General features: G+C 36.3%; 1 protein-coding gene across 5 annotated transcripts in view; it reads left to right on the forward strand.

Annotated features, from left to right (window-relative positions):
* The window catches only part of SGCZ (sarcoglycan zeta), a 1,098,717-nt gene that overhangs the window by 605,922 nt on the left and 466,834 nt on the right, over nucleotides 1-25,961 (forward strand). For 4 of the 5 annotated variants that reach the window (XM_045455204.1, XM_045455238.1, XM_045455211.1 and 1 more), the window contains exon 2: nucleotides 10,919-11,113. In XM_045455204.1, coding sequence (XP_045311160.1) covers nucleotides 10,919-11,113 — 195 coding nt within the window. Of the gene's footprint in view, nucleotides 1-7,375; nucleotides 7,832-10,918; nucleotides 11,114-25,961 lie in introns of those variants that run through there. The other variant, XM_045455220.1, reaches the window with a different exon arrangement.

Below are 25,961 nucleotides of genomic sequence, written 5' to 3' on the forward strand. Positions count from 1 at the left end.
GATACCTTCTCATATTGGCACCACTTCATGATGATGTTCCAAGCTTCTGTTTATGTCCCTCCTTGTCTTTGGATGTTGAGCTGGTCTGCATTTCCTCTCTGCCCCCAGCTTGGTACATCAAAAGTGTGTCTTACCATTTATTTTCCTTTTAAAAATTCAGCAATTCACAGAGTTGAAGCCCAATTATTGGCCCAACTGCTTTGTCTTTATTTAGGCAGTCAAGATTAAGTTATGCCAGGAATAAAAAACTTGTGTTGGTTAGATTATATCGATCTTTAAAAGGTCATCTGTATTGGATACATTTAAAGCAGAGCATTCTAAAACAAAACATACTTGTTATGAATGTCTTCTTTTCCTTATCTCCAAAAGTGAGAAAACCCCAAGCAGAACACTTTTCTTAAGAGTTGGAAAATTTTATATCAAAAGAAGTTTGACTAAAATTTATATACTTGAATCTGGTAAAATGTAACTAAAGTTGTCCAAGTGGGGAAAAAAGACTTTCAATGGAGTATTTTGAAATTTGTTTGCGAGATGGTTCATAAACCCTGGTGCTTTCCAATCAATCAACAAGGCCACGGAGGCCATATTTTATCTTCTTAATGCTCGTTTTGTTTTTCTACGTGTTGTTAAAATACAAGTCAGTAACCCTTAATCTTTCTCTGTTTCTCTTAGTATTCTTTAAACCATGGTTTCCTTATTGATTTAATTAGTGTGGGCTCTCCGCTTTCCCACCTAAAGCCCCCAGCTGTGTTTCTGGTGAAGTTTTCCTTCAAGATTTTCCTCTTTCTCCTGCTGTATGTGTGGTGGTGCTTGCCAGTGGCCCCGTCATGCTTGTAAATCTTAATGTCATTGGTGCTCATGACTGTCTGTTGTTCTAGCTCTTAGTGTTGATGTATATGTCAGTGAGCAAAAGACTTGTCAACCTCCTTCACAATTGTTTTAATGGCTAAGTTTTTATTATTATTGTTTATTATTATTAGCACATGAGGGGATCAGAGAAATGAGTTACTTTGGTGTTAGCAACCTAAATCTAAGTCTATGCCTCAAAATCTGCGAATTGCCAAAAGCTGTGAATTGACTTTTCAGCCAATTAGATACGAAGAACTTTTCTTATACAAAAGCATATAATTTGGGGACGCATAAACTACGTCAACTAAGCTAGGAATGGCTATTGGGTCACTGAAAATTCTCTCTTTACATGTCCACATTTTTATAGAACTTTTATTCATCTGGGAATGTGTTTCTTTTTTAATGCCTATTCAGGTTTCTTTTGTTTGTCAGGCTTGGCTAGAATGCTATTCTATTTCCTATCTCAAGAGGCAGCCCATTGGACTCCGATATCTTTCATCATTCTTGAAATTCAGTTGCTGGCTGCTTCTTTTCCAGGCTGTAAAAACTGACTACAGCATTTTCCATAAACCAACTGGAAAAAAAAAAGCCATTTAAAATGGACATTTTTCTTAAATGGCAAAATTTAACTACCACCTTGTTGGAAAATGCCTTTGAGAATTAAGTGTCATAGACAGGGAGACATTTAAATTGCCATGGTAAGTGGACTTTACTGTATTGTTTTCAATCTCTCTCAACATTAGTAGCTGTTTAGAGACTCATTTTCTGGGAACAGAAAATAAAATGCCTTTCTGCTTTGTAAAATTCAAAACATATAATTTGAACACTTCAACCATTTTTATTTTTAAATGAGATTTCGATCATATCTTTGAAAATTAATTCCAATATAAATACTCATATAGCCCTTATGTAGGTGATCACTAGCCAAGGAGGTAGAAAATAAAGTTTTAAAATGAGTATTTTTACCATTTAAAATGAAAATGGCACTCTAACATCCTACTTTCCTACTCCCATATTGCTCTTATGCAAGTCAGTGTAATACTCATTTGAGAGCTGAGGAAACTGGGGCAGAGAAAGGCTAAGTGACTTGCCCTTGGATGCACAGAATAGAATGGCCAGGCTGGGATTGCAACTTGGCACATAAATCTGACACTTCATTTAGTTGCTGGTCCCCCATCCCTTGTCTGAACAAATAACAGACAGCTGTAATGTTAAATCTAACATGATCAGCACTTAATGAACAGTGACACCAACATGATTTACCACTCCTCCTAGAATATAAGCTATTCCCATTGAGCAGGTTAAGAGGTTTTGGAACCAAGATTCAATTTTTATGGTTATATGACTGTTGATTATTGCTACTTAACTGTACCAAGTACCAGCTCCATAATCAGAAATTAAAAGAAATTTCCCAAATTATCCAGCTTACTTTCCAGGAGGCATTTGTTTTATATTCATATTTCCTATAACAGGGAATACATGGGCGAGGGCTGAGCAGAAATTGGATGCTCATTTTACATTTTGATTTTAAGGAATCAAATTAGTGCGTGAGATAAATAATTTGCTATTTCCTTCCAGTCTATGTGCTTACATCTCTGCATTATATCCAGTGTTTATGTGAGTAGTAGTATAAAACTGTCCAATATGATATTTAAAAAACTATATCAGATATATCACTTCCAATGTAAAACTGGGTTCTCTTTCGAGCTGTATCATCAGACTGACAATTTAGTGGCAGAATCTGGACTGGAGAAAAGAAGTTCTCAATACTTGGACTTGAACTAACTTTCTAATGTCCTCAAGCATTTGTGCAATTTGAGAGTCCTTTTTCTACTTTTGGTAAAACTCAGATCTTAAAAAGCTTTGTTGCACAACTTACCTCCATGCTTCTCACTTCTTGAGGCCATTTTTGAGTTGTTCAAATTCCCTCCCTTTTAGCGTCCTGAGTATACAGGCATGTAGTGGGGTCACCTGGTCATCTTTCAGACAGTATTTCTCCCTTACAAGACATAAAACAGGGTGTTCCATTAATAGATTTTATTTCTACCCTTAATTTAACCAACACCAATTTAAAATAATTACCTTATGCATTGTACTCTCCCTTAACGTCTTCTTTTCTTTCTCTGTTCTCATGAATATTAGCAGAAGTCACATTTTCTTTAGCCTTTCCTGTCTATCCAGTAAGATGCCATGTCTAACAGATGCCCTCCTGTTTCCACTCCCAGTTTTAGAAAATAAATAATAAAACCTCACTGAAAGAGGGCGAAGACTATTGTGGTTGGCAAGAAGATGGTGGTACATACAAACATACATTCTAGGTCCCACACAGTGAAATCCATATGGAGCAAGTTTGTGGTCATGGAGCTTCTGCAGAAGTTTTCTGTGAAGGAAGGAAGCGGGTCTTTTTGCCACAAGTCCCCAAGCTAGGTATCCATGTCAGTTTCCCATATGCTGATGTGAGTCAGAATACTAGAGTAATAGGACCAAGAGTGATTCTCATGGGATTAGGCTAACTCTAACCTGTGTCTGTCACTTTCTGGAGCCTAGCTTGGCTCATCTTCTGTCATTGTCACTAGTTTTTCAATCGCCACCTCACTGAGAATGCACAGCTCATCTCTGGATCTCAGCTTTTTCCCCTCAACTATTGTCCCTATGTTAAGTGTCCTCCTTTCTTTTCCGTTCTCTAGCTCATAACCTGTGTGTAGACTGGCCCTGGCCCCTGATTAATACTCCAACACTGGACTCCAGACTCTCATCTGAAATCCCTTTTCTTTGCTTTTCATTCCCCCTCAAAAATGGTCTGAACTCACTTTCTCCACTTCCTCATTTTCGATCTTCTCCTTAGCCTACTGTAATTAGGCCTTTGAATACTTAAGAGACCTCTTTTAACTCTCTTCCTAGATTTTCATCATTTTAGTTTCATGTCAGGAGTCACTTTCTTTGTGAGGCATTCTCTTTTCACTGCTAACATCTTCCTACCATTTATTTTTTTATTTTTTTTTTCAACGTTTATTTATTTTTGGGACAGAGAGAGACAGAGCATGAACGGAGGAGGGGCAGAGAGAGAGGGAGACACAGAATCGGAAACAGGCTCCAGGCTCTGAGCCATCAGCCCAGAGCCTGACGCGGGGCTCGAACTCACGGACCGCGAGATCGTGACCTGGCTGAAGTCGGACGCTTAACCGACTTCGCCACCCAGGCGCCCCTCTTCCTACCATTTTTAAAGGAGACTCCTCCAATATATCACCATGCCTATTATCCTCTTAGCATCTATCACTATTTAATATTATATTACTTATATACCTATTATATTATTGTATTTCTCTTATTGTTATCCCCTTCTGTGAGGCAAGGGAATAATAGCAAATGGTGTCTGCTACTCTAGTTAATTTCTCTCACATTTCTAGCTGAGTAGACTTCACCAGAATTCCCCAGGGCTAGATTATTAGTGATGAACCATGGTTAGGTCAGTCCAGATTAATTCATTCTTGTTTAGATTTTTATTATGTGTTATTAAATTTACTGAACAAAATAACCCTTTCTGTAAACCAGAGAAAAATATTGGACAGAAATATTGGAGAAAAATATTGAAAAATTCACAAAGTGTAATTCTCTTTGCCAATGCATCTTTCATTTAACCTCATAAAATCATGCCAGACATTTTATTCGTATTATCAGGATTTTGAAAGTATGTTTCTTTGTAAATAAAGCACAAAGTCCAAATTTAAATAAGTCCTTTCCTGGATTTCAGGCCAACACGAGTAAGTGCATTTTCCTTAATGTGAATGCTGATAGCCGTCTTGATCCAAGAAGGCTGAAGACTTCTTTGGTATTAACTAAGGGAACACTGGGTTTTATAAGTTATTTGATCCTAATAAATGCTTTGTAGACCTGATATATAGTGTGAAAAACTAAGATGAAGAAGGTCTTAATTCCTTTAAGAAGCCAGGAATACTGTACAGAACCTTGAAAACCAAAATAATCACAAAGAACATACTGCAAAGTAGGATGTTGAATTCATATTGCACAGGAAAGTAGAGAGGACTTAGCCAGAGTGACACCTCAGTGAGGTGATGTTTCCTCTTAGGAAATCGTAATCATCTCTTTTTCTCTCTTAGGAAATCCATTTTGCTGATCTGAGAAAATAAGCATCTCTGCAAGTTTACGTTTGTTTGATAGATTACTTTAGAATGGCAATATCATTTAGGGAAACGATTTTCTATTTTGTTTGTAGAATTCTCAGAATGCCTAGGGAACCAAGATATTTCAGGATATTTTTAATACTTGAAAATGGATCAACATTTACCATTTTAGACAAAGGCTGGAAAAGTTTCAAATCTAGGATAGTTTGCTTAATCTCTCAGAGTACATTGTTATTCTTCTTTGCTAGTACTACTACTTTAATGTAATGGCTACTGAAAGGTTTTGTGATCTTAAAAAAAAACACTTAGGTCTGTGAGGTTTAAGAAAAAATGAAGTGTCTTTTTTTAAAACATTTATTCGTTTAATTTGGGAAAGAGACAGAGATTGCCCGCGTGAGAGAGTGGAGGAGGGGCAGAGAGAAAGGGAGAGAGAGAATCCCAGGCAGGCTCTGTGCTGTCAGCTCAGAGCCCAATGCAAGGCTCAATCTCATGGACTCTGAGATCACGATCTGAACGAAAACAAACTTAGCCACCCAGGCACCACCCCAAAAATGAAGTTTTTTAAAGCAAACTCTATACTTGTCTTTTTGCAGCTTGGATACTCTAAAAAGTATTTTGTGATAAAGAAGATTTATAAAGTAACAGTGTTAATCTCATCTTTAAGAAAACAACATTGAATTTCTTGAGATGATAAAAATAGCTTTAATTAAATAACAGATTTTTATGTGTTCTTAACAACCTTTTCTTTCACCCTTTTGTTATTCCATTTGCTTTACAAAAGAGTTAGTGGCTTTTGATATAGGTACAGAATTTCTATTGCTTTACCAAAAAAAAAAAAAATGTTATTCTTGAAAGACCATTTCCTCTGTGATTTGTGTTTGTTTTATTTCAGAGACTTAGCTAAGTTCTCACTTCTTTTGGAAGGCACATTAATCTCACCTTCTCACCTTCATGTCTAACTAGAATTTGTAGAAATAGAATATTCTAAGAAAGAACATTGCTTTAATATGAGATGAAAAGCAATGCATGATCTAAGTAGTGATAGCATTTGTGCCTTTTCCCAGACAAGATATACGAGGAGGTCTCCTGCTGGCCAGTCAGGCATAGCCAGGCTTGTGCTCTCTCCTGCTGTCTTCCTACATCTATGTGCTTCCTTTCCTTAGTCCCTTCCTTAGTCTTTCCTTCAGTGGTGGTGGTCCCTAGAGTTCCTTTCATCTTCTTCTTATAATACATTTTCTATTTTGTAGTCATAACTGTTGTTAGAACTATAAAATCTCCACCGCAATCTTTAGGCAAAGTAAATCCCCCTGGTCTGCTGTCATCTCTTATAACACTTATAGTACACAGCAGTTAAAATGTTGTGTATCTCCCCTCTAAATAGGAATCTCAGTAAGGACAAGATTTTCACTAGTCTCAAGGAAACATGAAATATTAACCTCAATAAAAATGACGGTAAGCAAACAAGTAATTCTTTATACCATGAAATAATTTGCTCTTGATTATCTAGTATTACCACCTCTAATTCATTTAAAATTATGATTTAACATATACAAGAATTTTTACTCTATGAATGATAGTACTCTTCATTAAAAAAATAAAGCAAAATAACACCGCATCAATATAATTTCTAGTTAGAGCTCTAAAATAAAAAAAATGGGAGAAAACAAAAAAATTGGGTGTTAGCATTTATCAATATATGGTTCCACATTTTACTTAGAGTAGGATTGGTTCAATGAACACTAATACTTATACTCTGGTGGTACATATTTTCTATAACATATATAGGCACCCCTCAGATATATTGCAGGTTCTGTTCTAGACCACCACATAAAGCAAATATTTTTATAAAGTGAATCAAATATTTTTTTTGGTTTCCCAGTGCATATAAAAGTTATGTTTAAACTATTATACTGTAGTCTATTAAGTGTGCACCAACATTATGTCTAAGAGAACAAGGTACATACCCCAAGGAAAAAATACTTTATTGCTAAAATATGCTAAACATCGTCTGAGCTTACAGTGAGTTGTGATCTTTTTGGTGGTGAAGAGTCGTAGAGGTTGATGACTGCTGACTGCTCCTGGTGGTGGTTGCTGAAGGTTAGGGTAGCTGTGGCAGTTTCTTAAAATAAGACAACACTGAAGTTTGTTGCATCAGTTGACTCTTCCTTTCACAAATGATTTCTCTGTAGCATGCCATGCTGTTTGATAGCACTTTATCCGCAGTAAAACTTCTCTCACAATTGGAGTCGATCCTCACAAACCCTGCTGCTGCTTTATCAACTAAGTTTATGTAATAGTCTAACTCTTTTGTTGTCATTTCAACAATCTTCACAGCATCTTTACCAGGAATAGATTCCATCTCAGGAAACCACTTTCTTTGTTCATCCATAAGCATAAGAAGCAACCCCTCATTCGTTCAGGTTTGATCTTGAGATTGCCCCGATTCAGTCCCTGATCTAATCCTCGTTCTCTTGCTCTTTCCACCACACCTGCAGTTTCTTCCTCCACTGTAGTTGGGTACCTCTCAAAGTCATCCATGAGGGTTGGAAGCCACTTCTTCCAAGCTCCTGTTTATGTTGATATTTGGACCTCATCTCATGAATCGTGAATGTTCTTAATGGCATTTAGAATAGTGAATCCTTTCCGGGTTTTCATTTTATTTTGCCCAGATCCATCAGAAGAATCACTGTCTACGGCACCTAGCCTTATGAAATGTATTTCTACCTGAAAGTCAGAATTACTCATTGATCCATGGACTGCAGAATGGATCAGGCATGAAAACAACATTAATCTGGTTGTACCTCTTCATCAGAGCATTTGGATGACCAAGTGTATTGGCAGTGACTAGTAATACTTTGAAAATAATCTTTTCGTGAGCGATAGTTCTCAATGGGGGACTTAAAATAGTCACTAAACCATGTTGTAAACAGATACGCTACCCTCCAGGCTTTGTTGTTCAATTTGTAGAGCATTTGCAGAGTGGATTGAACATAATTCTTTAGGGCCCTAGGAATTTTGGAAGGGTACATGAGCACTGGTCACAACTTGAAGTCTTCAGACGCATTTGTCCCTGACAAGAGAGTCCTTTGAAGCTTTGGAAGGCAGGCTTTGACTTCTCCTTTAGATATAAAACTCCTAGTATCTTCTTCCAGTAGAAGCCTACTCCATCTCCACTGAAAATTTTTTGTTGAGTGTAGCCTTCTTCATGACTTATCTTAGTTAGTTCTGGATAACGTGCTGCAGATTCTACGTCATCACGTGGCCTTTCACCTTGCAGGCTTTTGTGTTTGGAAATGGCTTTTGTATTTCTACCTCATGATCCAACCTCTGTTAGCTTCACCTTGTCTTCTGCAGGTTCCTCACCTCCCTCAGCCCTCGTAGAATTGAAGAGTTAGGGCCTTGCTCTGGGTTAGGCTTTGGCTTAAAGTAATGTTGTGGCTGGTTTGATTTTTTTTGTCCAGACACTAAGACTTTCTCTATATCAACAGTAAGGCTATTTTGCTTTCTTATCCTCGTGTGTTTGAGAGAGTGGCACTTTCATTCCCTTCAAGAACTGTTTCTTTGTATTCACATCTTGGATAATTGTTTGGCCCAAGAAGACAAGGCTTTGTCACTAAACTTAATCATTTCTAGCTTTTGATTTAAAGTGAGACATGCAACTCTTCCTTTCACTTGAACACTTAGAGGTCATTGCAGGGTTTTTTGTGTGTTTGTTAAGTTTTTATTTAAGTTCCAGTTAGTTAACATCCAGTGTAATATCAGTTTTGGGTCTATAATACAGTGATTCAACACTTCCATATAGTATCTGGTGTGCATCACAACAAATCATTGTAGGGTTTTTAGTTGGCCTAATTTCAGTATTGTTCTATCTCAGGTAAAAGGCAGGCCTGAGGAAAAGGAGACAGAGAAGGAATGGCCACTTGGTGGAACAGTCAAAACACACAGTTATCAGTTAAGCCATCATCTTATACAGGTGTCATTCATGGTGCCAAAACAATTATTAGTCACATCAGAATCACTGGGCATAGATCACTGCAACAGATATAATAATGAAAGTTTGAAATATTGTGAGAGTTACTAAAATGTAAGACACAGATTTAAAATGAACAAATGCTGTTGGAAAAAGTCACTGATTGACTTGCTTAACTCAGCATTGCCACAAATCTTCAATTTGTCAATAGCACAGAATCTGCAAAGCACAATACAGTGAAGCACAATGCAATGAGATATAACTGTATTTTTTATATTACTTGACAGGTAATTATAATTCTTCACTGATGCTGTTTTTATTTTGGTGTATTTATTCAGCATTATTTCCGTTGTAGTAATTGTTTAATGGACATACACAATAAGAGAATTCTGAAAAGACCTAAGGAGAAAAAACACTAAACTAAAAAAAACTTATTGCCTTAGAGAAAATTATATTTTATAAAAATTATTTTTTATCCCTCAGATAATAAATATTTTATTCTAAAAATTGTATACCTAGTACATGTTTTTTGACTTTTCTTAACCATACTTCTTGGTTGTATCGGGCAGAAAATAACGGATTAGCCTTTTGAAAGAATTAACTTCAAACCTAAATTTATACATTACTAAGGAATACCACCTCCCCTTTTCCAGAATGGACTTCTGCATATATCAATATGTTATATAATATTTTATAATTAGATAGTACAGTGTAGTGTTTTGTGTTTTTTAGAGATCAATTTTATTTTGAGAACTCATTGAAATACAACTAAAATAAATAACCAACAAAGTTCTAAGTAAAAGCACTAACCAAATAGCTAAATCTATATAATTCTAAATGAAAGTGTATTTTCTTCCCGTTGGTTCTTTCAAATGCACTTACGTTTTACTAAAACATATACACTGAGCCACTGATACCCTGTATTTTTAGATAAAGGTACAGAAATGTCTTGAGATACAGTTGGTCTCTATCTACCCCAAGAAACAGGTGACACTTATTCCAAGAGTAACTGGGATGTGCATTGAATTTTAGGTTATAGACACCAGGGAGTAGAGCTGCACCATCATCACTCTCCAGAGAAAAGGTTACTGTTAGAATTGGGCAAATCTGACTGAAAATAATATACATCTTAGAAATACCACAGCTAGTTGAACAGCTCTAAAATGCAGCATCAATGATGTGATAGGAGGCATTTTGTAAGATTTTAATCAATTTTAATTTAATTATTTAATTTTCAATACACAGCAATAGTTCTTTGAACACTTATACCCATCTGTAGGTATGTTGTATCTTTTGGTTAAAAAAAAAACAAAACAGTTTTTTAAGAGTCTCTTATGGTTTGGCTCCCTCCCTCTCTAACTTTTTTTTTTCCCCCTGCCCCTCCCCCCATGGTCTTATGTTAAGTTTCTCAGGATCCACATAAGAGTGAAAACATACGGTATCTGTCTTTCTATGTATGACTTATTTCACTTAGCATCACACTCTCCAGTTCCATCCACGTTGCTACAAAAGGCCATATTTCATTCTTTCTCATTGCCACGTAGTACTCCATTGTGTTTATAAACCACAATTTCTTTATCCATTCATCATTTGATGGACATTTAGGCTTTTCCATAATTTGGCTATTGTTGAAGGTGCTGCCATAAACATTGGGGTACAAGTACCCCTATGCATCAGCACTCCTGTATCCCTTGGGTAAATTCCTAGCAGTGGTATTGCTCTTAAAAACTGAGGATAAACAGGGTTGATGGGGGGTGGGAGGGAAGGAAAGGGGGTGATGGGCATTGAGGAGGGCACCTGTTGGGATGGGCACTGGGTTTTGTATGGAAACCAATCTGACAATAAATTTGATATTAAAAAAAATAAATGCCAGGAAATAAATAAATAAACACAAAAAAACCCATTGGTTTTAGTTTTGAATGTTTCTTTTCTTTCTTTTGTTCTTCCTTTTTTTCAGATGACTCGAGAACAATACATACTAGCAACACAACAAAACAACCTGCCAAGGGCTGAGAATGCACAACTTTACCCAGTGGGGATTTATGGATGGCGAAAGAGGTGCTTATACTTCTTTGTCCTTCTGCTGTTGGTTACCATGATAGTTAACTTAGCCATGACAATATGGATATTGAAAGTGATGAATTTCACCGTGGTAAGTACCACCATGATTTTATACCTACTGCTTTTGGTTCAAAGATGATACAGTGCTGTTATTTTTATTTTTTAATTGAAAGTTATTTTTCTTAATCTTTACAAGTATGTGTTTTGAAATTCCAAAGACTGTCATGTATTATTTTAAGACTACATTCAGTATGTATCCATGACACATGTATGATATTACTATCTGCCATTTAAGTATGGGAAATTGAGATCATGAGATAGTACAGAACCCTGATTCATTAGCAAGTTAGAAAACTTTCAACCTATAAGCTTGAACTATTGCTTGCTAAACCTGGTAATGTAGGAAATGAGTTGTTTAGAGATGATATTTCATATTAAAATTAATATTAAATATCACAAGTACCTTTAAAATACTTTGCACAGAGTATTTACCTTCCTCCCTATGCTTTCTGTGTAACATACTGCATGATCAAATCTAAACTCAGGAATTTCTCCTGGGCCACATGGACCAATGTCTGTAATTGTCACCAGATGGTGATCTCATTTCTTGGAGCACAAGCATGGTAAATATAAAACCAGAAATTAAATCACTCTTTCATGAAAAGTAATAATATAAAATAATTATATAACTCATCAATGAATTTTGCTTTAATTTATTGTATGTGTACAATAAAACTATGAGCATGATTTATCTGGGAAAAATTAGCCACTTCAGGAAAGTCTAGTTGAGCTCACTTCATATTTTCTGGCTAAATTCTTAAATTTTTCGACTCTGCCTTTAAAGCTTTCTGCCTTTGCTTAAAGACTTCAGATATCTTCACATTGAAGCAGGTATCTTACACTTGCTGACCAGACTGCTGTTAATCCTTAGAACTCTGCGTCCTCAGGGGCAAGTATAAAGCTGGCTGTTTAACTTCACTAATCTCTGTGTACTGGGCTGTTGCTACTGCTTTTCTTTTCTTTTCTTTTCTTTTTTTTTTAAACTCTACAGTGTATTGACTTAGCCAAAAGTAGTTTCTTTTTGAGTTTACTAACATGCAATTCTAACTTGAAACAAAATCTTAAAAGGGAAAATGAGCCCAGCATCTGTCCATAGTGTAGGACACTGCAGTTGTGTGCAAAGACCCTGGGAAAGCAGGTGGCCTAGCCTTCCGGAGAGGAAAAACTATAACTGTACAAATCATGACAGAAGAGCATATGTTCATGGAGTAAAATGAGCTGAGCAAGGGTTCCATTTCTCTGATACGGTGCAAATTTTGAAGGGTATTCATCAAAAAGTAAAAGAAAAAAAAGAAAAAAAAAAAAAAGAAAGGCAAAAGTTGAGCAGAACTCAGTATGTTCCAGGATTAGAGAAAATGACTATATCCTAGCGATGGACATGTGTTCAGGGTCACTGATCAAGGTCTGTGAGTCTGTGGGTGGCTAAAGGTGGAACTGGGGGCTACTAGACAAATTATTTCTTTAAGAGACTCTCTGTTAATACATCTGAACTGTTCCTTTGTCCCAAGAGTTGGCTCAGTGTCCCCCACCCCCACAATTGGGAATATTTTGGCGTAGATTATACCAATTCTACTCCTATTCTTTTTGTTCTGAGTTCTGCTCCTGCCTCCCTTACCAATGTCCGTGCTCCGTTAATGATTCCTTTACCACATTATCAGGGGCAATGTGTATAACTCTGAAGATTCTTTTATGTGTTTTTGACTATCAGCCAAATTAGCAGTTGCTGACAGCAATTTCTTTAACCTCATTTTTCTTAACAAAACAAAACAAAGAAAAATCACTTTGAAAGAAATAAAGACTATAACTTTCTCCAAGATTTGAAATTTCAAACATTTGATCATCTCTTCCAATGAGCATCTTTCTAAAGCTCATGAAAGTTGTGATCAACTCTCTCACTTCAGGAGTCTTGTTTCTATCCAGTAACCAGGCTTTCAGATTCAAGCCCTGTATATTTCTCAAGCATATTTAAATTAATTAAGAAAATAAACTTAAATGCATAATTACATGGCTGCATGGATCAGGCTCCCAATACCTTGCCTCATGCTGAGGTCAAAGCTGGATAAGCCATTCAAGGGAAATAATTGAAACAATCACCTTTGTCCTCAGGATCCATGCTGGCCTCAGGGTTTCTGTCACCTGTGGTGCTATCTAATTTGAACCTCAGCTGGCCAATATGTATGTCAACATATTCCTGGGGATAATGAAAAGGAGTTTATTTTCATAAGAGTTTTGGTATTTATTTATTTATTTATTTAATTTTGGATCTTTCTTTCTTTCTTTCCACAATGTTACTTTTTTAATAATCAAAATAGAAGGCTATGTGTTCTTCGGGCTCGGAAGCTATTTGTATGTAAGTGACATAATTCATGTAAGTGAAACATGAAGTAATTATTGAGTCAAGATAATCGCTGTAAGGTAATGTATTCTACATCTCAATGTAGTAATTCATGATTGTCTAGTGAAAATCTGCATTACTTAAATAGTTGCTGAGTTTAGCAGTTCTGAATACGGCACACCAGATTAAGTTGTATGAATTTGAAAAGTGAAATAATTTGTAATCCTCTTATATTAGAGCAGTAACAAAATCAATTTTATGTTTTCACTGGTACATTATGATTGTATCTATCTCTAGAGTGAATACCTGACACCATTTGCCATACTATTATCGTAAGAGGTAGTAAATGATGTGTAAATTTGTTTGGGGTGTATTACTGATTAACACAAAATGTATTTCTCTTTCTTTATAACTGTTTCCATAAAATCCATGGAAATATGTGGCTGTTAACATCTTTTATTTCAGCAGACTGGGCACGTTATTTTTACCAAAATATTGTGGTTTTGTTTTGTTTTGTTTTGTTTCGTTTTGTTTTGTTTTTGCACAGCAAGGGTAGCTGCCAGTCTGTTTTATGATGTTTCATGGAGTCTATCATTCTGACTAATATTATACATGATCTGTATGGTTGATATGACCTTATTCTGTTTCTTATTTTGTGGAAAATAAGATCACACAGCTGCTAAGATACCCAGGTGCAGAGAATCAAGAAAACGGAAATTAGTTTATACTACAGGGTGAAAGGCTTAGGACAGATAAACACTACAATTTCCTGTCTGTGAGAGTTGGTAAATGTAGGAATGACTTGTAGAAGGAGATTGTGAAACTTCATTCTCTCAAGATCAGTATAACCCAATTACGTGTTTTTGTTGTTGTTGTTGTTGGTTGGTTGGTTGGTTGGTTGGCACAATAGCTATGTGGTTCAATATAAATGGACTAGTTTAGAAGATCTGTCGAATCTAGGCATCCTGATAAGGCAATATTCTTTTCTTGGCTCAAGTGCTCATCCTAAATAAGTTTGTTCTGTATTTAAAAATTGAAAATTGATATAATATTCATTTTAATCACGAGTACCAAGTAAATGTTGGTGGCCTCAATTGCAACTTCATTTGATTGGCTATGTTAACTAGCCATCAAAAGAAGAATGGGAAAATAAATGCCGTTTATTAAGCAAAGAGGGTGAGGAAAGTCATGAATGTTGTGACTGAGAGGTCATGAATGCCCAGATATGGGTAATAATTGGAACAATCAATCAATTGAACAATTTGGGAAAAAAAATCTTAGAAACTTGTGATCAGTGTGATGAATATTAGTTGAAAGGACATCCCACAAGACGTAGGGCTCAGTATCATAGTCTTTTAGGATTAAAAAGGACCTGAGAGATTTTTAGTTCAGCCATCCACACACTACTAGAGGTCACTCTGTATATTCCCTCAGTTTGGTCACTCAGATTGAGGGAACCCTCAATTGGATGAACCCTCCTTTGGATAAAACCCCTCCTTTGCTTAAACCCTCCTTTGGATAAAAATAACATCGCATTAAATCCCTGGGTAGTTGTACTGCTATTTAACATCTTGATATTTTGTTGCAGTCTCTCATATATTACTCCAATCATGGTATACTAGTTCTGTTCTTTCAAACTGACATGAATGTATTATTTTATCCAGAGCACAGTTTGTTCTAATATACACATACACACACATACATATGTTCTTACAAAAATACACACACCTATGTATATATACATATACAAATTCACATACAGTATACACATACATAAACTTAGCATAGTCACATCTAGGATATGTATTGTATGTAGATAAATATTCTAGATCTTTATTAAAATAGATATACATTCTCTATGTAATATATATATATATATATATATTTCTTTTAATATCTAAACATCAGAATAAGTTAAGAGAAATTCTTTTTTTATTATTTTTTATTTAAAAATTGTTTTAATGTTTATTTATTTTTGAGAGAGAGACAGAGCATGAGTGGGGGAGGAGTAGAGAGAAAGGGAGACACAGAATCTGAAGCAGTTTTCCGGCTCTGAGCTGTCAGCGCAGAGCCCGACATGGGGCTTGAATCCACCAATCATGAGATCATGACCTGAGCCAAAGTCAGAGGCTTAACCTAATGAGCCACCCAGGCACCCCTAAGTAAGAGAAATTCTTATGCAGTCACTTTGTCTTCTTTAGTTGCCATTTGCCTTTATTTCAAATATTATCTCTAGTATACATTATTATCATTATATGTCTCTAAGACTATTAACATTTTTTTATTTATTTATTTTTTTTTTTTTCAACGTTTATTTATTTTTGGGACAGAGAGAGACAGAGCATGAACGGGGGAGGGGCAGAGAGAGAGGGAGACACAGAATTGGAAACAGGCTCCAGGCTCTGAGCCATCAGCCCAGAGCCCGACGCAGGGCTCGAACTCACGGACCGCAAGATCGTGACCTGGCTGAAGTCGGACGCTTAACCGACTGCGCCACCCAGGCGCCCCAAGACTATTAACATTTTTAAGATATCTTTCTGTTTATGACCATTGGCCAGAGAGTTACTGATATATTTTATCATACTTTCTTTTCTTTTAGTATACCTTTCTAAAGTTAAGAGACAGTACACATATCACTGTATTCGGTTTTCTGCTCTCCTACTGGTTTTACAGCTAAAAACTCTAAAAGATAGTTTTGGGAAGTATGAAATAATACACATTTGCTAAGTATTCAGTCCTGTGCTCTACTACGTTGGTAAATGAAGTGTCACATATTCCCATCTCACTCGTTTGACTGTTCGTTTTTTGTTTTTGCTTTTTTTTTTTTTTTATCTTCGTCATTAACCCAGTGGCATATCATCCATAGCCATTATTGATTTACCTAAGATGGCTAAAGTACATTTGCAATATGCTATCATTTGTTAGTGTGTCCATCACCAGACTTGTTACTCCACAGTTTTCTTCATTTTACTCTTCAATGGAACCATGAGGTCAGAATAAACGTTTCTATCACTGTATATCTAGCCAGTTCTTGTATTTATCAAAGCTGTGTCCCCACACCAAATGTATTTTATTTCTTACCCAGAATCTATGGACATATACAAGGTGTGTGGGAAGCTTCAGTATGAAATATGAAATTGATGTTTCATTGCTTTTTTCTTCTGTCCTTACCATGCTTATCACAGATTGTTTCTCTGTATATGACTATGTTCATTGTCTGTTTTTACTTCCCCACGGATAGAATATAAGCTTCATAGAGTTCAGGGTTTTTGGCCCTTTTTGCATTGTTGTATTCCCAAGGCAGAGGACAGTGCCTGACAGATAATTAGCTCTTAATATGTTTTTGTGGAATAAATATCTGCCTTCAACATTACCTGCATTGAAAGCTAGTTAACTCTTCACTTCACTATGATTTGTGCTCTTCCAAAAACCTGCTCTAGCTGGGATGAATTGATAAAAAGACTATGAGTTGTCCTAGGTCTCTTTGCTGTTTCAAGTCTCATAAGCACACACTATGGTTCCGTGGACTGTAGAGGGGTTTTTATTAACATCTACATTGAAAAAGCAGTTTCGTGTTCTGAACACCAAGTTTAATAATTCCCTGAAGTCCCTGCATTTAAACCCAAACATTTGAGGGAGACAGGACCAATCTTGATTATCCGAATCGGTAGTACAGAGAATTGCCATTATTAACACTTTAGTTTATTTATTATGAAATATTTTATCCTACAAAAGAATATACATATAATGTATATTTGAGCCGTTAATAATAATAGCAATAGCAATAGCAATAGCAATAATAAACAATAAAATGAACACCTGTGCCACCATCACCCAGCAGGAAAAATAAATCCCTAACTATGTCTAGAAAGAACTATGACCCTAAGTGTTTTTCTTGCTTTTATTTAGTTTCATGTATGTATATGTGCATATAAACCTCACACTGTATACTGTTTTACCTTAAGGTAACTATTATTTACTTTAATAAATGCTTGCGAGATTTATCTCTGTTCGTGTATGTAACTGCAATGTACTTATTATTGTTGAAGATTTCACTGAATGAACATACCTTATTTATTTTATTTATAAATCCTCTTTTTGAGTTGTTTCAGTGATTTTGGTTATTTAATTTGTTCTCACAAACAATGATCCTCTGAACATTCTTATATATTGATAATTGTGGTTGCTCACATACACGAGTTTTTCTATAGGTTCTAGAGTCTTGAGTGTGTGTCTATAAATACTGACTTTTAAATCATTTTTCCCCAAAGGGATTGAATCAGTTTATATTACCACCAGCACCCTGTAAGGGTTTCTTTTGTTTTCCTCTCCTCTTAGCAGAGATGTGCTAGCTAAATTGCTACTTCTTAAGCTACAAATCTGACACCCAACTACCTGATAAAGATCCTCCTTATTTATTGGTTTGTTTAGGGGTCCCTTCCTGACAGATTTATTCCTGTATCTTTTTTTATTCGTGTATCTTATCTCTGTGATAGTACTTACTATGTCGCATTAGATATATAATCATGGTTCATCTCAATATAGACTCTTTCCTTCTACCAATTTTCCCCAAGTCCTGATGCAGACAGGCTGGGTCCAAGAACCCAGGAGAGGGTCCCGCAGGATCAACCAAGAAGATTGTTGGCTTCACGCAGGATAGAAATCAAACGTGAGCTAGAGAAACTGAAAACAGAGTTTATTAAACAGCGTGAATGACAGGTAGAGATTAGCAGAGAGAGTGTCCGGGAGACTGGAGGAGAAAGGAATGAGTCTTGTCAGTGCTCGGGGCCAGAGGTTTGTATTAGAAAAGGGTCTAGGGTACCTGCTCCTCCAGGAGTGTAGGATAGGGTCCAATCAAAGGTGAGTGTCAGGTGAATAGGTGCTATTCCACAAATTACCAAAGGTGGAGGTAGTGATGCCAGCATCAGCCCAGATTTGTCTGGCTCGTCTTAGATGTTATCAGGTGTTTGGGGCCTAGGACAAAACCCAGAGACTGATTAACTTTTTTGCTTCCCCCTTGAAGTGGGAACATAGCTTCTTTGGCTTAGAGACAAAATATGGAACATGGGTAAATGGGCCTACCAGAAACACAGCAGAGACAGAGCCTTTGGAAGAGGCTTCATCTTCCCTCTTTTGGTGCCAATAACGCGGGGATTCCTCAAAGAGCAGAGCTGGTTTTATATTGTCTTATTTATCTTGGTAGCATAGCCAGGCACCTACTAGGTGGTGATACACTATTTTTGGTTGACTTTTTGTAACTTTAAAAAGTCGAGATTCACTTTGAGTAGAGGGAGCCTCAAATTGAATGTCTTAATGTTTCCACTTGTTCTTTCTGTAAAACTGCTTCACATCCCAGTTGGTTTCTGTTTTTATGTCCAGGCTTTTGTCTGTAACTGAAATCTCACCCCCCCGCATTAAGACAGTGGCATTCCTCAGGTCTTTTCACATCTTTCAGCCATGGTGACCAGCTTCCCCTAACAGGAAGACAAGCATAGCATACTTTCTCCCAGAATCCCAAGGCCCTTAGGTAAGAAGATGTTTTTTTCAGGAAAAATATAGTCCCTTGAATCTCTGAATACTAGTTCTGACTTATTCCCTCAGTAATGACTACAGTAACAATCCTAGTGTTTTCCTTTTCATGGACAAAACAAAAAACAAACAAAAAACAAACCTTGTATTTTATGTAAAAATACTCTTTTTTTAAAAAAAAATTTTCAACGTTTATTCATTTTTGAGAGACAGAGAGAGACAGAGCATGAGTGGGGAAGGGGCAGAGAGAGGGAGACACAGAATCCGAGGCAGGCTCCAGGCTCTGAGCCATCAGCACAGAGCCCGAGGCGGGGCTCGAACTCACAGTCTGCGAGATCATGACCTGAGCTGAAGTCGGTAGCTCAACCGACTGAGCCACTCAGGCACCCCAAAAATACTCTATTTCTATCCTATCCGACTTCATCATCTCTGAGGCAAGATCTGTCAGTAATGAAGAGGTGCCATAGGCTGGCAGTTACTTGTATATTACCACCAAATCCCAGAACTTTTGTGCCATCATTTGTTTATGGTCCCTCCAGAAAAAGTAATCAGACCTTCGGGCATGAGAGAAAATGACTGTGTGTTTCCTGACTTCCTCTTTTGGGCGGGCGCCTGCTGCTGTGGAGCCTGGGCCTGCTCACCATAATCACACATAACGGCCCCAAATGCCTCTTCACTGAACAGTTGAAATCAATGGAGCATTAAGATTTCCTAGAGACATTTGTTCATCCAACTTGGTGTTAGGTGTAGGATACTTGCGATTTTCTGAATTTACTTTGATTAAAAAACACACACACACATAAGCACAACAAACAAAATACACACTAATTTTAATCTAATGTCCAGTTACTGAAAGAAAGAGGATGGGAGTCAGTAACAGCCTCAAGTAGAAAAGGCAATAGTTTTTATTCAAGTGGCCCACAAGGGCAAAAGTAGGGGATGTGGGTTCTGTCATGTGTCTTTCTCACAGCATCGTTATAAAACATGGACTCACAATCAGATTTGGGAAAAAATTAAGAAAGTCTGAACCTTATACTCTTTCTGGTAAGCATTCATTCCTCTCAAAACCTGCATACAATTTTGTATATGCAACACTTAAGACCATCAAATGAATTTATTCTTATTCATAAGTGTTACATAACCAGGGAAAACACTTGAGTGTCTCCTACCTGCTAGTGTGGTATTTTTCTGTAAAAAATTGGTGTTGATAACAGGATCTCCTTAGACTGCCAGTACTGACAAAACACCTCTCATCATTTGTCAGGCCATGGTGAAAAGAATGAACTTTGAACCCAAATCCTGTTTTTGGCAATTAGTAGCTGTGTCACCTTTGGCAAGTTATCTAAACAATGGCTCAGTTTCATACCCTGTCAAATGGATACATTATAATTTTTTCCATGAGATTATTATAGACATCAAAACAATTAAAATAATGACAGATCTTCAGAAATGCCTGGCACATCCTGACAGCCATCTAAGGCTTTGCTGGTATTGTTACCCTTACTCATTTCTGCTGTTCCAGCTTCACAGTTCTTCCAGCCATCATGTGGGTGAACTTAATTCTTTCTATTAAAGTTGAGTCTAAAACTGTCCTAGAAAGATGAAAGGACCTTGATTCCATGTGCAATCATAAATAAATAATATAAGTGATGGTGTTTATAATTTTGTTCATGCTAAACATATGCATAGAGGCTAAGAGCATGAGCCTTTGAACCAGGCTGGTTCACGTTCCGGCTCCCTCACTGCTGGTCAGCGGGATGACCTTGTGCAAGTTACTTAGCCTTCTAACTCCAGTTTCTTCATTTGTAAATGGTTGTGGTGTTGACCTATAATTAAGTCTGGTTTATATGATACATTTTATCAGAGAAAATGCTTTATTTCCTTAGGACAATCAAGGGATAATAAAGATTTCTTTTGAAATTACGATTTAATGCTCAGATATAAAAAAGTATTTTTAGAACTTATAGGAGGAACTGTTCAGCTGTCAAACATCATAGTTATTTTAGCTGTTTTGTTTGTTTGTTTTTGAAAACCTGCATTACCTTAAAGTGGGGACTCATTTACCAGAGAGAGCTAATCTCCTTTTTGAACAATTTGGGGAAAAAATTGTAATTAACATTAAGTGGATGATAGAGGGGGATGTCTGTTTTTAGTCCTAAATGTTCTGAGCGTCTTTTATGTTCAGAGTTTTAAATTACTATCTGATTGAGACATCGTATTCTGAATTGTTTTCATAACATCCTGAATTATAACCCTAGGCTATAACCTCTAGATAGGAGAGTGAAATTAAGATATTTATTTATTTAATATGTAATTTGTATTCAGCAAGATGATGTGCTGTATAGACCAGGCCTTAATGAATTTCACAACAACTCTGCAGAGTAGATACTCTATCCCCTTTGACAGTGAAAGACACACAAGCCTAGAGAAATTCTATAAACTTCCCAAATGTCACATTGATGAGCAAGGTTAGAAGCATGGGCTACACAGTTTTAAAGTTCATGTTCTTTTCACCACCTTTCGTTGCATTCATGTTGTCAAATTTAAATTAAAATTAAAGAGTTCAGTATTCTTCAGTAAATGATTTACTTCTCTTGTCTACCTCAGTGCATTCATAGAACACTATTAAATATATAACTATGACATCATGGCTTGTCAATTACATTTTGAATCTGTTGGACCAAGGATACCTCAATTCCCTAAACTCTTATTAATTTAATGGGGAAACATACCTAGTGTCTCATAGTCAGTAATTAGAACAGTGAAAAATTCCTCTGTAAGTTCTGAACATGCCTGCACTTTTGATTTTGGCAGAGCGAGCCTGAGGTTTCATTTCTGGATAGAGCACTGGTGCTTACTAATGGCACCTTTATAAAAGAGTCAGTGATTTTCATAAAGGCAGTTTCGTGACTGTGTTCCAAGCTTTGCTCTGCTTAAACTATATTTTGCTGAGGAGTAAGTAATTGGCCATGAAGACACCACTCTGATGATGATTTAGGGTTACAGCTCTTGTCTCCCTTTTGGGCCTGCCATTTCCATTTTCCCAATTAATCCCTCTGTGCATGAATCATGGTGCCCCGCCCCCCAAGCCACGATGGGCCACTGCTTTCAGTGGCACCATGGTCACATCGAGGGGGAGTACCGGCCGTGAGGGCCTGCCTGCTGGAGAACCATCCAGCCTGCACCACCTCTCAGTGTGGTGTGTGGATTTATTACAGAATTGATGAGAGTGAATGATATAGTTAATGTTGCAAGACTGTTTCCATTATAGCCCTCTGTTTGTACCTCCTCATAATTTTCTGACAAATTGTCCCTCTCAGATGGAATCTTTCATGCTTAGTCTTAGCCCAGCAGTACATTTTCTATCCCTGACTTTATAAAGAAAAATTTAGTCATTTTTATCCAAGTTCAAACAAGTACCAGGTAGTAGTTCTTTTTACCGAAATAAACTACAAAAACCATGACATAACATAAATCATAAATTGTGTGTATCACGTGCAAAATGAAAGTACATTAGACTACTAGGTATTTGCAGGAGAAAATAAGGAATTAATAACATTAGTTATTGAATGAAAAGTTGGAGAGAGTACAGACTTGTGAGTTTATATGTTTAATAAATTATATATTGTAGAGAGCTGGAAATGACTTCAATTCAGTGCCCTAATTTTACATAGAGAGAATGGAAGTCCAGAAAGATAAAATCATTCACCTATGTGGGTGACTCATACCCAGAACATAAAATGTGTTAGATCAGATTGAACTTAAGGTAGTATGTTTTATATGTGTGCTTACTTGCACAAATCATAGCACATAGTGCGTCTTACAAGACATAGGAAATTTGGGGATGATTTTAAGTAAAAATGAAATAATGGGAATACCTGAGTGGCTCAGTTGGTTAAGCACCTGACTTCAGCTCAGGTCAAGATATCACGGTTCATGAATTCAAGCCCCGCATCCGGCTCTGTGCTGAGAGGGCAGAGCCTGCTTCAGATCTTCTGTCTCCCTCTCTCTCTGCCCCCTCCCATTCACATACACACGTGTGCTCTCCCTTCTCAAAAATAAATACACATTTAAAAATTATTAAAAAATGAAATAATGGTAATTATCTTAAGGTTTAATGCTTTGCTATTTTGTAACAATAAAAGTAAACATTTGCTTTTCAGAAGCATACTTGAAATGTCATATTTGTTGTTTCCAAGCAAATAAAATACTATTTTCATAAAATTAATCTTATTGGACAGGAATTCATATGGATTGATTAATTTAAATAATATCGCCATAAACTTTTTATTCACTAGTTTGTAAACTTATCCAGGACCAAATATATATTAATATTCCATAATAAATTGCTAAATAAATAGTTTAATATTTAGTTTTAAATACTTGTGAAAATTCACCATTAAAGTGCCCTTGCATATAAATACACTGTGTTGGCAACTATTTATGTCAGGTGATGGCTATCAGCTTTGGGGTAGCCCACTCTGTTCTTCCCAAAGCATGAGTGATGATCCATGAAATATCTCCAAGTGTGTTCAACTGTACTTCAATGTGCCTTATAAATTCTGTAACTGAATAATGTCAGTAGAGAGTAAAATACTTATTTTCTTACAATTCCCCTATTTTTGCCATCCATCATTTTTGTATACTTCTGGGTTTAAGAGATTTTGAAATATGCTAAGCCCCTGTCACCTCTCCTATTCACTTTATTCTTTTTTGGTCTCGGGCTTGACTTAAACCAAACTACCGAAGCACTGTCCATTCGTTAAAAGTTTTATATAAGCCAACAAGTTTATGTCATGATGCCAGTTTTACTCAGAGGAGGGAAGCATAAAACTTAAATAAAAATGTAACCCACATATGCATGTATGTGTGTGTGCATTACCAAAAGAATTATTTATTTTCTTTATTTTTTAAATGTTTATTTATTTTTAAGAGAGAGAGACAGAATGTGAGCAGGGAAGGGGCAGAGAGAGAGGGAGACACAGAATCCAAAGCAGGCTCCAGGCTCCGAGCTGTCAGCACAGAGCCTGATGTCGGGCTCAAACTCACGAACTGTGAGATCATGCCCTGAGCCAAAGTCAGACGCTTAACCAGCTGAGCTACCCAGGTGCCTCAGTATTTATTTTCAATATTCATTAGTCTCTAAAATATGAAATTAAAAAGCAATACAAGTTGCTTAAACAATGTTTAAAATGTGTATATCTCCACTGTAATATGCAGTTTACTCTAGCCCATGGTAAATTACAATCTTATAAATTGAATTTTATTTTTCAGTTCACCTACTTTATTTTTTTTTCTATTATGCTTCATTTCTGATTGATGACTTAAAAGTAATATTAACTGTATAGCTGTCTAGGAGCTCTAGTTCGTAAGCGGAAAAATAAAATAAAAAATTAAAATAAAATAAAGTAAAAATTAAAATTGAATAAAATTAAATAAATACCCAGATTTCTAGAAAAGCTCTTATAAATTTATTTAAAATAGGTTAATACCTGGGTCTTCAAAGAAACTAGAAATTGGTGTTAAGAAGGAAAAGGGAAAAGTATTCATGCGACACTATGTTAGGTGCTATGTATATTTTGTCTTACAAAATATGTTCCTACTTAATGTATATTATCTCTATTTTTAAAGAAAAGTTCTTGCCCAATTTCTTGTAATTAAAAAGTGACTGAGTTAATATGTGAATATTTGTTTCCCTAATAGCAGATCACATGTGCTCCACTTACTCAGGAATCATTCTACTGTTGGTATTATTCAAAAGCCACTGTAGCCAAAAGCCAATGTTTGTATAGGCCATATTCTACTATTTGACAATATATTAATAAGTGCCTGTTTAAGTCCCCACAATGTGTTATAGGGCATGATTTTGAATAGTTTGTGCTTAATTTTGGATTAAGATAAGGTTATTCATTTGACATCTATTAATTTATATTCTGTTGCTCTATTTTTTCTTTTGATTCATTATATTCGTAGTGCATTCATTATAACCAAACTACAGAACAGTGACACTTTCTATAACTTTTTCTGTCATCTGTACAAATAAAAAGTGGTCCCTAACATGAGTACCTGATTTCTTCTAAGAAATTATAGGCATGCTCATTTTTTTTTATGTATTCACAGGCATTTTAAAGAGGTATGATGTTATCAGTGATCCATTGCTACAAGACTGTCTTAAAACAGATACACATCCCAGTAGCTTAAAATAATAAACATTCCGTTAACTCAGATATCTGTGGATTGAATGGGCATTCCATTATCTGATGTTGGGAGAGCTTCCTCATAGATATGCAGGAAGCTGTCTAGCTGGCTGGTTTAGGATGCCTGATTCCTGTACTTGACATTCATTTCTATATGGGCTGGGTGATTGGATCACATGTCTTTCATTCTCCAGTACATTAGCCATTTTTAAATAAGTTAGAAGTTCCAAGGAAGAGTGTAGATATATGCAAGACTTTTAGACATCTAAGGTGAAAAACTGGTTGGCTATCATTGTTCATAGCTGTGCATTCCATTAGCCAAAGAAAGTCACAAGGCAGTCAAGATTCAAAGGATGAATAGACTCCACCTCAATACCATCCTAAGAAATGCAGTTAGAGCAACAGTTAGATCCCCTTTTTTATTTATTTAGGATTTTAAATAGGCTTAATTTTTTAGAGCAGTTTTAGGTTCACAGCAAATACAGTGTTCCCATGTACCCTCTGCCCCGCCACACCCCGTAGGCACAGCTTCCCTCACCATTAACATCCCTCATCAGAGTGGCTCATCTGTTACTATTGATGAACCTACATTGCCACATCATTATTGTTCCAAGTCCATGGTTTACATTAGGGTTCATTCTTGGTGTTGTACATTCTGTGGGTTTGGACAAATGTACAATGTTGTGTGTCTACCGTTAATGCTATCATACAGAGCAATTTCGCTGCCATAAAAATTCTCTGTGTTCCACCTATGTATTCCTCTTTCCGCCTTAACACCTGACAACTTCTGGTCCTTTCACTGTCTCCATACTTTTGCC

Source organism: Leopardus geoffroyi, chromosome B1 (assembly GCF_018350155.1).
Source record: "Leopardus geoffroyi isolate Oge1 chromosome B1, O.geoffroyi_Oge1_pat1.0, whole genome shotgun sequence".
Taxonomy (NCBI): domain Eukaryota; kingdom Metazoa; phylum Chordata; class Mammalia; order Carnivora; family Felidae; genus Leopardus; species Leopardus geoffroyi.